This window comes from Coregonus lavaretus (assembly GCF_964263955.1).
Source record: "Coregonus lavaretus genome assembly, chromosome: 8".
Lineage (NCBI taxonomy): Eukaryota > Metazoa > Chordata > Actinopteri > Salmoniformes > Salmonidae > Coregonus > Coregonus lavaretus.
The window spans coordinates 21,421,365-21,437,728 of NC_139995.1; the positions used below are offsets into that span (position 1 = coordinate 21,421,365).

Consider the following 16,364-nt stretch of genomic DNA (forward strand, 5'->3'; position numbering starts at 1 on the left):
TTGACCATCCATGTTTTAACCATGTTTTAATACAGTGTTTTGTTTACAATTACATTGTTTACCAACAAAGGAGTAAAACAAGCTTACATATTTAATAGTCCAAAAATGGATGTAGCAATACATCCGGGGGCAGCAGGTAGCTTAGTGGTTAAGAGCGTTGTGCCAGTAACCGAAAGGTCGCTTGGTCTAATCCCTGAGCCGACTAGGTGAAAAATCTGTCGATGTGCCCTTGAGCAAGGCACTTAACCCTAATTGCTCCTGTAATTCACTCTGGATAAGAGCGTCTGCAATAGCAGATTGCCCTTTATTAATTATAGAGAAGTTACAAATTATCTTATGTTTCTGCCTTATTTTACAGTCCACTAGTATTTACTCAGAAATGACGTTGTAAAATGGTAATTACATGGTAATGAACTAATAATTACTTTTTAGTCATGTACGTGCCGGGTAGTTACCAATTATGCTAAATTCTTTAAAAGAAACAATAGGGTTTCTCAATAAAGAACAGGTAAACACCATCTGAAATAGGACTGTAGAATAAAGTGATAGCTGTGTTATTTGATAAATTATGTGATTCTTCGAGGTAATAGTCATTTTACCACAGCTTGAAGTCCTGACCCAGATTCCCTCCTTTTTACTAGCACAGACATAAGCACCCAGCCAAACCAGTAGGTTCAAGGCCCACCGCTCAAAAGGTGCTTGATATGAGTGTATTTATGTCTTGTTAGATATGTCTATATACTCGCTTTGTAAATAGTTTATTTTGGTGTGTTCACCAGTGCTCAATACACATGTGAAAATATGCTATGCTCAACCATACCTCACTTGGAACAAACACAACTCAACTAGCCATTAACTTATGATACTTACAATGGTGCTTTTGCTAAATAAGGGAGAAATTAGATATAAACATAAAAAATAAAATAATAATAACTTAAGGTCACAAACTGTCTATTGTGATGTAGAGATATGTACGTATGTAAACACCTGGTGTTTTGAGTAGTTTTTCATATTCAATTTTTTGCCTATTTTTTTCTTTTCATGATGTTGATTATTGATTATGTCCAAAAAAATGTAGTTATGTTAGGTGAAAATGTGTTATAATTTTTTTTAAAGGTAAAGATAATTTTTGAAGTGTGTTCCATTTATTCACCACCAAACCTGTTTCTGTTGTAGCTGAAAGAGAATGCCCCTTGTCCTAGCATTGTGAACACACAGTCAGTACCTGCGACCACAGGGAGAGTTTATAGTGTTCTATATACCTGGAGCTCATCCTCTGAGCCAGTCGTATGTGTCTACCTCATTCTCTATTAACACCACCCCCCCACACACCTTGGTCTTCTGCTGGAGGGCTGCATTCTCATTCAAATTCATCATGATGTTAAGCCCATCCAAGGATGTTGGCCCTAACCACAGATCCAGGGTCTGTGTTTTGTTCTACCTCTTAATAGTTACGAGTGGAATCGGGGTAGTGAAAGCTGATCTTGGACCTGTGGTTAGGCGCAACCTCTGCCTGGAGCCCACCCAGTCATTCCTAAGGCTAACTGTAACCTCCTGGTAATTAATGTGTGTGCATAAGTTGCAGACATCACACCTTATTTTAAGGGCCTGTTAACACAGCTCTCAAGCAGGCAGTGAGTGTATTTCTCACCACACCTTGTTCACTAAAGAAAAACGATCATTTCTAATAATCTCCATATGAGTAATGACAAGGTAGCATAAGGTTGGGTTGATTATGACGAATCCAATAAGAGTGTGTAACTTTTACCCTACTTGAAACAACTCCACATGCATTAAGTCTCATTGCACTGTGGAATTGTCGATCATTTGATGTGTAGAATAAAACACAGTTATATTATTTTTATCTAGAGCCACAAATCACAGCTTGGCTCCTTGTTGGAGTTTAGGGTGCATATTTTAGCAGTACAGCGTGATGCATTTACAATGTGTTTGATGATATGAACAGGCTCTTGAAATAAAGTACTCTATGCCTCTCATTCCATATGGCAGTATTAGTCTGGGTTTCAAGGACATTTGTGCATATTTATGTAATTATCTGTATTTATTTCTACTTCATTATAATGTCATGTCAATATTTATGTTCGCTCACAGAAAGGTAACTATTAAAGTGAAGTAGAGGTACTATTAAAAGGCACTGTTTCTTTCATGTATATTATTTACCGTAAAAGATCATGTTCACGATTCACGAACCATCACGAACAAGTGCTTATGCTCAAATTAAATTCCAAAACATCAATTTATACTGATTTCCTTTCTAGTCAATCCTCTAGCTAGTTTATTTAGTGTGCAGGAACACTGTATTGTATGGATATCAAAAGTGAAAAATGTAGGTCATATGAGAGAAGAGAAACAAAACATCTGCACTCTTGAGCTTACCTTAGTTACAGGAGGACTAGTGCTTAGGGGAAAAACTGATAAATCTACACTCTGGAACACTGTTTTCTAAAAAAGAGTTTCATTAAATGAGGTAATTGCCATGAAGAACCACTAACAGTGAAGTGAACACATTCACTTATAATACCACAGGCAACTTTGTAGTCCTGTTAAAAATCTCATCAACATGTCTGTGCTTCAATTAAGAAGATTACCTTTAGATTAACGGTTTTGGCTTTACACTAATTACAGTAGGAACATGGAAGTGGAAATGGTCTATATAATTAACCAAATCACCTATGGATTAGATAGGAAATTCTCTGCAAATTATCTCTGCAGAGAGCATTACTCGAGCTCTCTAACTGTTTTTTTGAAAGGGCCGTTTTCAGTAAATGAAAATGTACAAATCACTGAGCAATATCTCTGTTGTCTTATGAGGTCAGGGCCACAGTGATCTCTTTGAGCAATTATGATTTTTCTGTCTCTGCCAGAGTTCAAAGCCATTCGTACTAAGATCAATCTTTATTCTCTGTGACACTGGCTAGAAGGACCTCCATTTACTGTGCTCATTCACTCCTAATGGCTGACATGGTTTTTTTGTGTGCCTGACGACACGTTCTCTTCAACTACGTCGCCCCCTCAGTCCCCCCCTTGCCCCTTTCCTCTGGCGGGTTGATGACATTGTTCCGATGGTGGGGGGCCAGTGACAGTGACTCAAATGAAAGCCTGTCAGAAAGACAATGCAGGAGTGCATTGGGGGTCAAGGGTCACGTTTGATCTGGGAGGGGCCCCTTCCTTGTACATCTAATCAGCATGGATGGACTTCTGGGAAAGGGCTGTGATCCCAGGAAAAAAAGCTGGGAAAGCCCTGTTGTCTGTGGGGGCCCGAAAGGCCCAGTTGCCTCAGTTCTTTAGAATTCCAGGACGGAATGCAGGCATCGGAATGTGGTGTATTTTAGGCACAAGTAGTGGTCTGTCAGAGGCACTGTTTTATTTGGCACTGTAAATAAAAGCATCTGATTTGAATGATACAATAAAATTGTGTCTGAATGCATGATAGTTGAAAGTAGTGTGATAGTTGGAAATAGTGTTATAGATAACAGGTAGTTTTGTGATGATTCCAGTTTACACATTGACATAAAAATATCAATTTCACTCAGAGTATGCTAAAATATAATGTAGTTTATGAAATGGTTGACACTTGGTAGGTTGAAGGGTTAATTTCAGCATGGAACACACACATGAACTAACTACATATAATAAAGATGTCTAGTGGATACCCACAGAATTTGTGGATATAGAGAATTGGAAGGTGATTTACTTCCCCAGTGTTTTAATGATTCCCAAGGTAATAGAAAGTTATTGGAGCAGAGAACTATGGCTGGAAAGCTCATTTAAAGAGTATATAAAACTTTGAGGAATGGTCTGACATTTAAAAAGCAGCAGTCTGGCTGCCTGCCCCTCATTGTAAATGCCTTTTATTCAATGATTTAAACCTTTGTAAAATGTTATTTATCCTAAATGGCCCTCCATGACCATGATCATAGCCTGTGTGTGTACTCTCCGTGTCTACCTCACTCCAAATTCCAAACACCACTGGAACGTCTGCTCATAGGCCAATGGGTGAATCAATAGTAGCACATTTCTTATGGTAACTAAAACACCATGGATGGACAATAACAGCACCTTAAAAGTAGAAGTGTCCTGCATGCTCTGAGGCTGTGTTTACACAGGCAGCCCAATTCTGATCTTTTTTCCATTAATTGGTCTTTTGACCAATCAGATCAGCTGTTTTGCCAATAATTGGGCAAAATATTAGAATTGTGTTGCCTGTGTAAACACAGCCTCAAGTTCTCATGCAGACTGATATCTGGCCTCAAGTGGTTATTATAAAGGAGGGGCAACTGTAACTGGTGTCAGACTCTCACACGGCTTGGCCCAATAACAGCCTCGCCCAGATGTATGCATGTGGGGAACATCTGGGCGACTAAGTCAAATCGCCTAAATGTAATGGGGCTCCTCACAAAAAGACACATACAGTACAGTACTCACATTTAAATGTTCTCCCTTATGTGTATTGAAATTCATTAGAGCAAAAAATACAGCAAGTAATCACACATTGTTGGTGTTTTGGCTTCATTTTTTATTTGATCATAGAACAAACTAACATTCGATGGAAGGTGTAATTTTCAATCAAGTTTATTGTGTGAAATTGGTGTCTATGTGGTTATACATCTAAAATAATTTGTGATTCCTCACTGTACATTATCAATCCCTTAAATTAAATGATTTTAGTAACATCATATTTGTCATTCCTTTTCATTTTGTACTTTTGTTTTTATTTGTTAATATAACATGAAATGCCTATAATGTATAATAAGCAAATCCATTCACAAGGCGCTCACCTCTCTACAGTCATTTCCGGGGTGGGAGTAACTTCCTCCTTATTGAGCCATTCGTTGTCCTCTGGGCTCTGGTGACATTTAGCCCCGCCCTCCCTCTCCTAAATGAGGTGAAAGGTCGTTGTGGGTTCCTGTCCGGCGCGATCCCTCGCTGGGCAGCGCAGTGCGTCATGCTGGGCTACGCACTCGTTCAACCCAGGGCCTGTCGCATCCTATCTGTCCTCACACTCTGAGACGCTTTGATTACCCAACCCCAACCCAACAGCCCCACTGAACTCACAGGCCTGGAGCGCCTGACTGTGCTGGGGGGTGCTGGTGTGTGGGGTGCCTGCCTGTCAGACAGAGTTAGACCTGGGCCAGCTCAATGAACCTGGATGTGAATGTGGCTGGTGACTGTGTGCTGCTTGGCTCTCATAACTCTACCTTCTGTGGACTTAATCCGTTTAACTGAGGGGCCTCCGCTTCCGTTGCACATTTCTGTACGCTCAGCTTGCATTCACTAAAATCTAGAAATGCTGTACTGTAGAAACTGCTTTGTGTGTAAATGGCAGTGCATTAATATCTCAAGTTATGGGATGTCAAAGTGCTAAATGTATGTCCAAATCCATGTTTATTTGGTCTCAAACCAATTCACATGATCTTATGTCCCAACTCATGTTACATACCGTATTTGCTAATGAAAATGTCACTAACCTGTTGTGTACTCTGAAGCCCTGTACATGTGATCTTGTTCTCAAGAAGAAGTAGATTGAAAAACTATTCAAGTGAATGATAAAAGGGTTCTATACTATACTCATTGAAGTCATCCAGTATTTGACATTGTTCTGGTATTTGATCTCTGTACACCCCCTATCTATTAACTATTTCTCAAATTTGACCTCCTCTTGCAGTGCTCTGCCGCCTGTGGTAAAGGATGGAAGAACCGTAAGGCGAGCTGTGTGACCCGGTCCGGTCGACCTGTTCCAGAGGACAACTGTAAACACCTGACCCAGCCCAGCAAGGAGAGGAGCTGCCGGGGGCGCCGCTGCCCCAAATGGAAGACAGGGAGCTGGGGAGAGGTACTCTTTAAACCTGAAATAAACACTACATGCTACTACCACCAATCACGCTCCCAGTTCAGCACTCATTCTTTTCCTTTTAATGCTCATTAACTTGCTGATTCACTGGTGCACTGTGAGGTAGCTGTCTGAGTTGGCTTTTTTTCTACCATGCATGACTATTCAGTAATACGTGTTCTGTGGCACATCAAACTGTGGTCTGCCTTCTGGGTTGTGGTTCATCCCTCTGGCAGTTTGAGAGGATCCCATAATGGGCTACTATCAGGGGCAGTGGGAGGGAGGGATATCCATACCTCCACTTTCATCTGGGCCTGGCTGAGGTTGACTTTAGCCAACATGAAGCTCCCCACGCCACGCTCCCTGCCTCCCTCCCGCCCGCCCTCTTATCCTATCCCTCCCCAATTGGAAACATGTGTCAGAGGCTCCTCTCCCTCTACCCAGCCAGAGCAGTCTGGTCTCATAGACTAGAAGTAACATAGTAAACAAAAATCCATGACGCTCAAATTAGTATGATATGTTTTTATTTTTATTTATTTAACCTTTATTTAACCAGGTAGGCCAGTTGAGAACAAGTTCTCATTTACAACTGCGACCTGGATGTTACGTTTGGTATGGTTACATAAGACAGAAGGTTACTTAATGCAAAAACAAAAGGAGTGTGGTTGGACGGGGTGGTTGGGTCGACGTATAACACGAATGTCTAGCAACCCAAAGGTTGCATGTTCAAATCTCATCACGGACAACTTTAGCATTTCAGTTAATTAACAACTTTGCAACTACTTACAACTTTGCTAACTACTTAGCATGTTAGCTAACCTAACTCCTAACCCTAACACTAACCCCTAGCCTAGCTAACATTAGCCACCTAGCTTTTATTTATTTTATAAGGATCTCCATTAGCCGATGCCAATGGCGACAGCTAGTCTTACTGGGGTTCAACACAAAGAAAAATATGTTAGTGTTAACCACCTAGCCACCTAGCTAATGTTAGCCACAACAAATTGGAATTCGTAACATATCATACGTATTTCAAATTCGTAAAACATATTGTACGAATTGCAATTCGTAACATATCATGCGAATTGTAATTCGTAACATATCATTTCAAATGGATGATGGACATCCACTAAATAATACATACTATACCAAACATAACATATCATACTAATTTGAGTGTCCCGGATTTTAGTTTAGTATGTTATGTCTACCCCTGAGTCCAGGTTGGCCAGCGAGACAATCCACTTACCACAGCAGGCCAGACACATTCCCAAAATGCACCTCACCAGCTGGAGAGCCTGGTGCTCTTTCCCCCTCTATTCCTCTCTGTCTCTTTCTCTTCCTCTCCCTCCACTGATCAGGGGCCCAGAAGAGACACACATCTGCCCTCAATACCTCAGAGGACTTGTTGGCTGTCTCAGACAGCTCTAGTGCATACAGCTCCCTAACAATCGTATTAATATAACCAGGTAACAGCTGATTTCACTGAATGTACTGTACCATAATCATTTAACAGACACTCTATGGTAGCCATGGACCATTTTACAAAATGTAAAAAATGCACACAAAAAATGACATCCAAAATTGGCAGATAAAGAAATAAAACACTCCACTTTTTAACACCTGACAACCTGCATTCACGCATGTACCCACTTGTTAAAGGAAAATACCACTCAAACACTATCTTAGTCCACTGTTGATAGTCCCAAAATGTTTTGCATGTAAGCAATCAAGTTTTCAAGATATAGAACTTTCAAAATACAGAAAGTGGCATACAAAATGCATCATACTGTGACACTTTCTGTATTTTGACTGTTTTTGAGTGGTATTTTCCTTTAAGCCATAGTGAGTAGTACCTTCACAAACAATAAGCTTTATTTTGAACGTGACTATGAAATATGATATTCAAGAAATCATTAGTCATTCGAAATATAGTCTTAAAGGTAGACTCAGTTATATGATGTAGATGCAGAAAGTAAACACTTTTGTGGGTCAATTTCCGCAACAACTAAGAGCGTTGAAGCGCGAGGCTAAACTTCTCCCCTGTTTTGGTGCCCTGGCTACCACGCTGTGAACAGCGTGAAGCGAACCCGTGCACTTGTCCAGACTGTGTGTGACTGTGTGAGAGTGAAGTCTTGCATCTTGCTCATCTCAATATCTCCGGTTCTGCTCGTGGCAATGTCATTCAGCTGAGTCTACCTTTAAATACTCCTAATCTTATCAAAATTATGGCATTTCAGACTGGAAATGTTCCTCCTTCAAGCAGGTGAACCTAATAGAAAATAAATCTGATGACAGCTTTTTCAGTCATCACATTTTGTTTTTCTTGTTTTGAGAATTAAATTAATACAAATTGTTGAAATATGGAGAGGATCGGTAGCATAAAGAGATGGGATTCTTGGGGCTTTTAATGGTTAACATGTGCTAATTTAACACGGTGATTTCTCACCTCTCGCTCTGTGAGCCTCAGGAGGGCATGGACATCTGGATGTGTTTACTGATCCAAACACACACACAGTCCTCTAACCTTTAAGAGCATACACAGTCGAGTGGGTGGTAATAACATGTATACACATACACACACAATAATATACACATTAACAGATAGACAAACTCAAACACACAAATACTCACTCAAAAACACACCAATAAATGCACTTTATAATCAATTAAGACACTTTATAATCAATTAAGACACTTTATAATCTATTAAGGCATGTGTAATAATGGTCTTCATGTGCCTTTAGCACGTAAATGCTCCCTTAGGAAAATGCACAGTTAGCCATTAATGTTGGTTCACAAAACCAATTAAAATGTAAGTACAAACACTATCAGGATTAACAGTATTGAAAGTGGCTCTTTCTCTTTGAAGACAATAAGCATACACATTAAACATATAAACATTATTAGATTTGCCTTATTAATGTCATTTTATGTTTCTAATACAGTATTTTTAAAAGACCTAGATAGGCCTGCTGTACATGCACAAGTGTGAGGAAAGCAAGGTAGTAGTGAACATTACACACTTTTAAAAAAGGGTTCCAAAAGGGTTCTGCGGCTGTCCCCATAGGAGAACACGTTTTGGTTTCAGGTAGAACCCTTTTTGGTTCCAGGTAGAACTATTTTGTGTTCCATGTAGAACCCTCTGTAGAAAGGGTTCAACATGACACCTAAAAGGTTTTACCTGGCACCAAAAGGGTTCTACCTGGAACTAAAAGGGGTTCTTTAAAGGGTTATCCTATGGGGACAGCCGAATAACCCTTTTTGGTTCTAGATAGCGCCTTTTTTTCTGAGTGTACCCACCAACCAATATCATTCTTTGTACTTACATGTTGATATTTCCCTCCAGATGTATTTCTGTTTTGTGCAGCTGTAGATGAAATTGATTACATTTTTTACATTTCTTCCATTTCTTAAGATAAACTGTGTCAAATCAGCAAAACATTATACATTCAAAATATGCAATGTCCTCAAGGCAGGGGTTCAAGCTTGACTGTCTAGTGGAGAGAACCCCCCTCCCCCACTCCCTCTCCTCTCTCCCTCTCTCTCGAGCTCTTCACAGAGGGTTGAAATCTGCTCTTTCTTAACATGGAGGAGCCGGAACACACGTCTGTAAAGAACCCCATCCGTCTTGAGGGTTTTCACTGTAGTTACACTCTGTTTGACAGAATGCCCCACTTTTTAAGACTGCAAACACAGCCTTGATTCAAGCTTAAATGTTTCTTGTACACAAAATCCTGTGGTTAGATCTTTTGAATGAAAGCTCTAGACCCATACTTTTTGGAATAATACAATATCATGTTATGCAATGATTATGACGTGTTAGCTCTACTTAGAAGTATTGCTGTTGATATTGAGGCAAATTGTATTGAATGATATTGAATTAAAATTGTAGTGATATAGCAGTCAAAGGCTTAATAATAAGCTGTGTCCTTCAACCTGAAGCCAGCATTTAATTCTAAGTCAAGTTGTATTACATACAAACCACAGAGGGGTCTGGTGTGAGTCAACAAACAAAATGACAAACCATTTATGCCATTTAACTACATTTCTACTTGTATCTTTCAAAACATTAGTTTCACAGGCACATGTAACCGAAGTGGTTTGCTTGTTAGTGTAGTCTCGTGCAGGGACATAACCTTATTGAAGACCTAAAGACTTATGCTAGCTAACCGAGGTTTAACCCCCGGTAAGTTAAACCAGCGTGTGTGACTGACATCTTTGCTGTGGAAAGTAAGGCAGGTGGGTGTAGCGTAGCCACCGTCCCTGCAAGTGGTTCCTGAATTAAATTAAATAGAATTCCACACAGGTCTAAAATGAGGGTAATGAACATATAAATTAATAATGAAACTCTACAGATGTAGCATCTTAATATGAGCCAGTTTGCTAGAGCAGGACAAGAATCCTGCAGCAACAGGAAATATGAATTATTATGTGGATTATAATTAAAGGAGATTTTTGTAGGGGTTGATACATTTTTCATAAGGGAAAAACAAGTCTGAAATTTCAAAGTGGAAATTACAAACTTCAGAATACTTTTTAAACCCTTTACATACACAGCAAATAAAAGAAATCCTGCATTGCAGGGTGATCAAATTAAGATCCTACACATGTATGTTCAAGAGTACCGAATTTGCATATTTGGTTTCAACAAGTGCACAATTTTAATGTAGGAAGTAGTTGGCTAGACTAGTTGTTCCACTGGAACAGGTGATTAGAAGATATAATTCAAACTAAAGAGAGAGATGTTACACTTGTATTGCCATTTATGATCCTTTGAGGTTAACAGGTGTGCCTTCTTAAAAGTTAATTTGTGGAATTTCTTTCCTTCTTACTGAGTTTGAGCCAATCATTAGGCCTCCTGTAGCTCAGTTGGTAGAGCATGGCGCTTGCAACGCCAGGGTTGTGGGTTCGACTCCCAAGGGGGGCCAGTATGAAAAATGTATGCACTCACTAACTGTAAGTCGCTCTGGACAAGAGCGTCTGCTAAATGACTGAAATGTAAATGAGGTTATCAATTGCAGAGATAAAAATAACAGTGCATCTAATTTTTTCAAAAATATCTAGGCTACTTCATTTTTGTTTGAATTGCATTGAATTCAATAATACATGATTCATTGAAATTCTGCTTCCTGTGCTTTTTATAGTCAATTCAAATTCCGAAAAATAATAGTTCATATATAAAAAAAATATCACACATTGATTTCATTTTTACAGTTAATTTGTACTCAAATAACTTGGTAATGATGGGAAAAAATAGGTGTAGAGGAATGACATCACAATCAAGCAAATATCAGACGTGTAGAGAAACGTTTGTAATGCATCTTACCTTCTGTCCTGTTCTGTTTCAGTGCTCAGCGTCATGTGGCAATGGAATACAAGAGCGGGAAGTTTTCTGTGAGGTTGGAAACCGGCGCAACCCGGAGGAGACTGAATGCCCCCCATCCTCCCGTCCGGCTTCCAGCCAGACCTGCCGGGTCACTGACTGCCCCTCTCGGTACCGGTGGAGCAAGGGAGAGTGGCAATCGGTAAGTGCAACCTTGACGCCTCTCGGGATAACCCCATTCGCGTGTTCTCCGAAATAAATAAACAAACAGCGTGCGCGTCGGCGTGTCCATTCAGTTGGCGAGTGGGTATTTCGCGCACTGCTGTTTCAAGCGAGGTGTAGCGCAGCTGACAGACAGAGTGGGACCTCACGCTCATCCCAGAGACATTCGCTGTCAGGAGGGGGCTGAGGGAGCTCCAGAGCGCGCAAAGGCGCGTGTGTATCGAATTACTTTTGTGCCTTAAATATCAAGAAAACCTTTTGAATTGGAGAACAACATTCTTAGTATTGCAAACAAAAATAATGATATTGAAAACAAAACATTAACCAAAAGTATTGACAGCAAAATAAATAATATTGCAAGGAAATAATTTTGAAAAAAAAGTGGTAAAAGTAGTAGCCTACAATAAAGATTTCAAGACTAAAAGTGGTAAAAGTAGTAGCCTACAATAAGGAAAAACTCCAGATAAAAATACACTTTATCTCATTCTTGGCCTATATCCTAATCTAACTTTGGTGCAGGTCATGTTCTTCTTCACATTACCATCTCTGGTAAACGCACACTATATCAAATTAAATCAGTTTATTTGTCACATGCACTGGATACAGAAGGTTTAAATGGTACAGTGAAATGGTTACTTGAAAAGTAGCAATATCAAAAAGAAAAAGTGTCCAGATATAAATATTTTATGAATATTTTATAATTATTAGATGATGCTTACCCAACACACTTGTCTAAATTGATGGGTCATGTGAAATAAATGTTATAAACCCCCCCCCTAGCTAAGTGAATGGGTCACTATTGTCTAGACATGAACACATGTTAATGAAATACAATAGATGGCTATAATCACCCCCAGACACACCTGGCTAACTTGGTTGGTCATGGAGTCTTTTGTTTAGACATTGTAGCTAGCTAGCTAGCTAAACAATGAACCGGCATAATCCCAACTCATACTACTACCAATGCAAACATTGTCATAACTGTAGCATGAATCTGCAGGTAGATAAAGAGCTAACCAACTAGGTTCAATGTTAGCTAGCTAACATTAGGCTATAACTAGCAATGTAAATGGATTTCTGATTCAAATAATATTACTACACAGATCATACACGCAATGTTAACAAGCAACCCAGCAAGCTAACGTTCGCTAGCTTTCGAACAGTACGCTTTAACTTGCAATGAAAACGACTTTCTGACAAAATTAGAATACTTATACTGAAAAAATATAAATGCAACATGCATCAATTTGAAAGGTTTTACTGAGTTGCAGTTCATATAAGGAAATCAGTCAATTGAAATACATTCATTTTGCCCTAATCACTAGGCAGGGGTGCAGCCATGGGTGAGTTGGCAGCCAGGCCCACCCACTGGGGAGCCAGGCCCAGCCAATCAGAATGAGCTTTTCTCCACAAAAGGGCTTTATTACAGACAGAAATACTCCTCAGCAATTGTGTTGTGTGACATAACTGCACATTTTAAAGTATACTTTTATTGTCCCCAGCACAAGGTGCACCAGTGTAATGATCATGCTGTTTATTCAGCTTCTTGATATGCCACACATGTCAGGTGGATGGATTATCTTGGCTAAGGAGAAATGCTCACTAACAGGGATATAAACAATTTTGTGCACAACATTTGAGAGAAATAAGCTTTTTGTGCTTATGGAATGTTTCTGGGATCTTTATTTTAGCTCCTGAAACATGGGACCAACACTTGACATGTTGCGTTTATATTTTTGTTCAGTGTATAATATCTGAAAATGTAGCTAGCCTCTTACCTGTATACATGGATGAATGCTTCATGGCAGACTGGAAGCATTTAACTCAGTTTTGTTTGTAGCTACATCTTGTTTGGCCAGCGTTGTGTCAAGTCACTCCGGTTCACACTGACCATGGTGTGTGTAGAAAGTAGCCCATCACTTTTTCCAACTGATCTGTCAATGGCGCCTGCTAAATTCAGGGAATCAATGTTGTTGGGAAATGTAGCAAAACTTTTGTAGTTCTCAATGGCTAACATTATATCTTTCAAAAATGGTGCAGTAGAATGGACTATCAACACATACTGAGCAGCTTACATTATAGACAGAAGCATGCTACAGTGAATTAAGAAAGTATTCAGACCCCTTGATATTTTCCACATTTTGTTACGTTACAGCCTTATTTTAAAATGGATTAAATTGTCCCCCCCCCCCCCCATCTACACACAATACCCAAAATCACAAAGCAAAAACAGGTTTTTAGATTTATTTGCAAATTGATTTAAAATAATAATAAACTGAAATATAACATATTCAGACCCTTTACTCAGTATTTTGTTGAAGCGCCTTTGGCAGCGATTACAGCCTCAAGTCTTCTTGGGTATGACACTACAAGCTTGGCACACCTGTATTTGGGGAGTTTCTCCCATTGTTCTCTGCAGATCCTCTCAAGCTCTGTCAGGTAGGATAGGGAGCGTCGCTGCACAGCTACTTTCAGGACTCTCCAGAGATGTATGATCGGGTTCGAGTCCGGCCTCTGGCTGGACCACTCAAGGACATTCAGAGACTTGTCTCGAAGCCACTCCTGCGTTGTCTTGGCTGTGTGCTTAGGGTCATTGTCCTGTTGGACGGTGAACCTTGGCCCCAGTCTGAGGTCCTGAGTGCTCTGGAGCAGGTTTTCATCAAGGATCGCTCTGTACTTTGCTCCGTTCATCTTTCCCTCGATCCTGACTAGTCTCCCAGTCCCTGCCGCTCAAAAACATCCCCACAGCATGATGCTGCCACCACCATGCTTCACCGTAGGCATGGTGCCAGGTTTCCTCCAGGCATGACGCTTGGCATTCAGGCCAAAGAGTTCAATCTTGGTTTCATCAGACCAGAGAATATTGTTTTTCATGGTCTGAGAATCCTTTAGGTGCCCTTTGGCATACTCCAAGTGGGCTGTTATGTGCCTTTTAATGAGGAGTGGTTTCCGTCTGGCCACTCTACCATAAAGGCCTGATTGGTGGAGTGCTGCAGAGATGGTTGTCCTTCTGGAAGGTTCTTCCATCTCCACAGAGGAACTCTGGAGCTCTGTCAGAGTGACCATCGGGTTCTTGGTCACCTCCCTGACCAAGGCCCTTCTCCCCCGATTGCTCAGTTTGGCCATACAGCCAGCACTAGGAAGAGTCTTGGTGGTTCCAAACTTCTTCCATTTAAGAATGATGGAGGCCGAGCAGCTGGCTTCCGGGTTAAGCGAGCATTATGTCAAGAAGCAGTGCGGCTCGGTTGGGTTGTGTTTCGGAGGACACACGGCTCTCGACCTTCGCCTCTCCCGTGTCCGTATGGGAGTTGCAGCGATGGGACAGGACTGTAACTACCAATTGGATACCACGAAATTGGGGAGAAAAAAAGGTCGGGACCTTCAATGCTGTAGAATTGTTTTGGTACCCTTCCCCAGATCTGTGCCTCTACACAATCCTGTCTCTGAGCTGTACGGACAATTCCTTCGACCTCATGGCTTGGTTTTTGCTCTGACATGCACTGTCAACTGTGTGACTTATATAGACAGGTGTGTGCCTTTCCAAATCATATCCGATCAATTGAATTTACCACAGGTGGACTCCAATCAAGTTGTAGAAACTTCTCAATGATGACCAATGGAAACAGGATGCACCTGAGCTCAATTTCGAGTCTAATAGCAAAGGGTCTGAATTCTTATGTACATAAGGTATTTTTTTAAATCCCAGTTAACCTTAGCAGCTTGAAAAAGCCCAGGAAATATCAGTCCTTATTTAGTGTAAAATGTGGATTCCAAAAGGCTTTAAATATAATAGTGGATGTAGGCGTTTTTGCCATGTCCCCAGGTGTTATTTATCAACATCCACAAGAAATATAAGCCATAAAATAATAACATCTTGAAAATATTTCATCATTGTTTTATAGTCCTAGTTAAAGTCTCTTTCATCAATAACTTTTTTTCATGATTATTGTATTTATTATTACAGTGGGGGAAAAAAGTATTTAGTCAGCCACCAATTGTGCAAGTTCTCCCACTTAAAAAGATTAGAGAGGCCTGTAATTTTCATCATAGGTACACGTCAACTATGACAGACAAATTGAGATTTATTTTCTCCAGAAAATCACATTGTAGGATTTTTAATTAATTTATTTGCAAATTATGGTGGAAAATAAGTATTTGGTCACCTACAAACAAGCTAGATTTCTGGCTCTCACAGACCTGTAACTTCTTCTTTAAGAGGCTCCTCTGTCCTCCACTCGTTACCTGTATTAATGGCACCTGTTTGAACTTGTTATCAGTATAAAAGACACCTGTCCACAACCTCAAACAGTCACACTCCAAACTCCACAATGGCCAAGACCAAAGAGCTGTCAAAGGTCACCAGAAACAACATTGTAGACCTGCACCAGGCTGGGAAGACTGAATCTGCAATAGGTAAGCAGCTTGGTTTGAAGAAATCAACTGTGGGAGCAATTATTAGGAAATGGAAGACATACAAGACCACTGATAATCTCCCTCGATCTGGGGCTCCACGTAAGATCTCACCCCGTGGGGTCAAAATGATCACAAGAACAGTGAGCAAAAATCCCAGAACCACACGGGGGGACCTAGTGAATGACCTGCAGAGAGCTGGGACCAAAGTAACAAAGCCTACCATCAGTAACACACTACGCCGCCAGGGACTCAAATCCTGCAGTGCAGACGTGTCGCCCTGCTTAAGCCAGTACATGTCCAGGCCCGTCTGAAGTTTGCTAGAGTGCATTTGGATGATCCAGAAGAGGATTGGGAGAATGTCATATGGTCAGATGAAACCAAAATATAACTTTTTGGTAAAAACTCAACTTGTCGTGTTTGGAGGACAAAGAATGCTAGGTTGCATCCAAAGAACACCATACCTACTGTGAAGCATGGGGGTGGAAACATCATGCTTTGGGGCTGTTTTTCTGCAAAGGGACCAGGACGACTGATCCGTGTAAAGGAAAGAAT

General features: G+C 40.4%; 1 protein-coding gene across 1 annotated transcript in view; it reads left to right on the forward strand.

The window, feature by feature from the left end:
- LOC311133966 (A disintegrin and metalloproteinase with thrombospondin motifs 9-like) overlaps positions 1–16,364 on the forward strand; it is a 75,016-nt gene that overhangs the window by 31,980 nt on the left and 26,672 nt on the right. The window contains exons 22-23 of the mRNA XM_084167594.1: positions 5,687–5,854; positions 11,203–11,379. Coding sequence (XP_084023720.1) covers positions 5,687–5,854; positions 11,203–11,379 — 345 coding nt within the window. The remainder of the gene's footprint in view (positions 1–5,686; positions 5,855–11,202; positions 11,380–16,364) is intronic.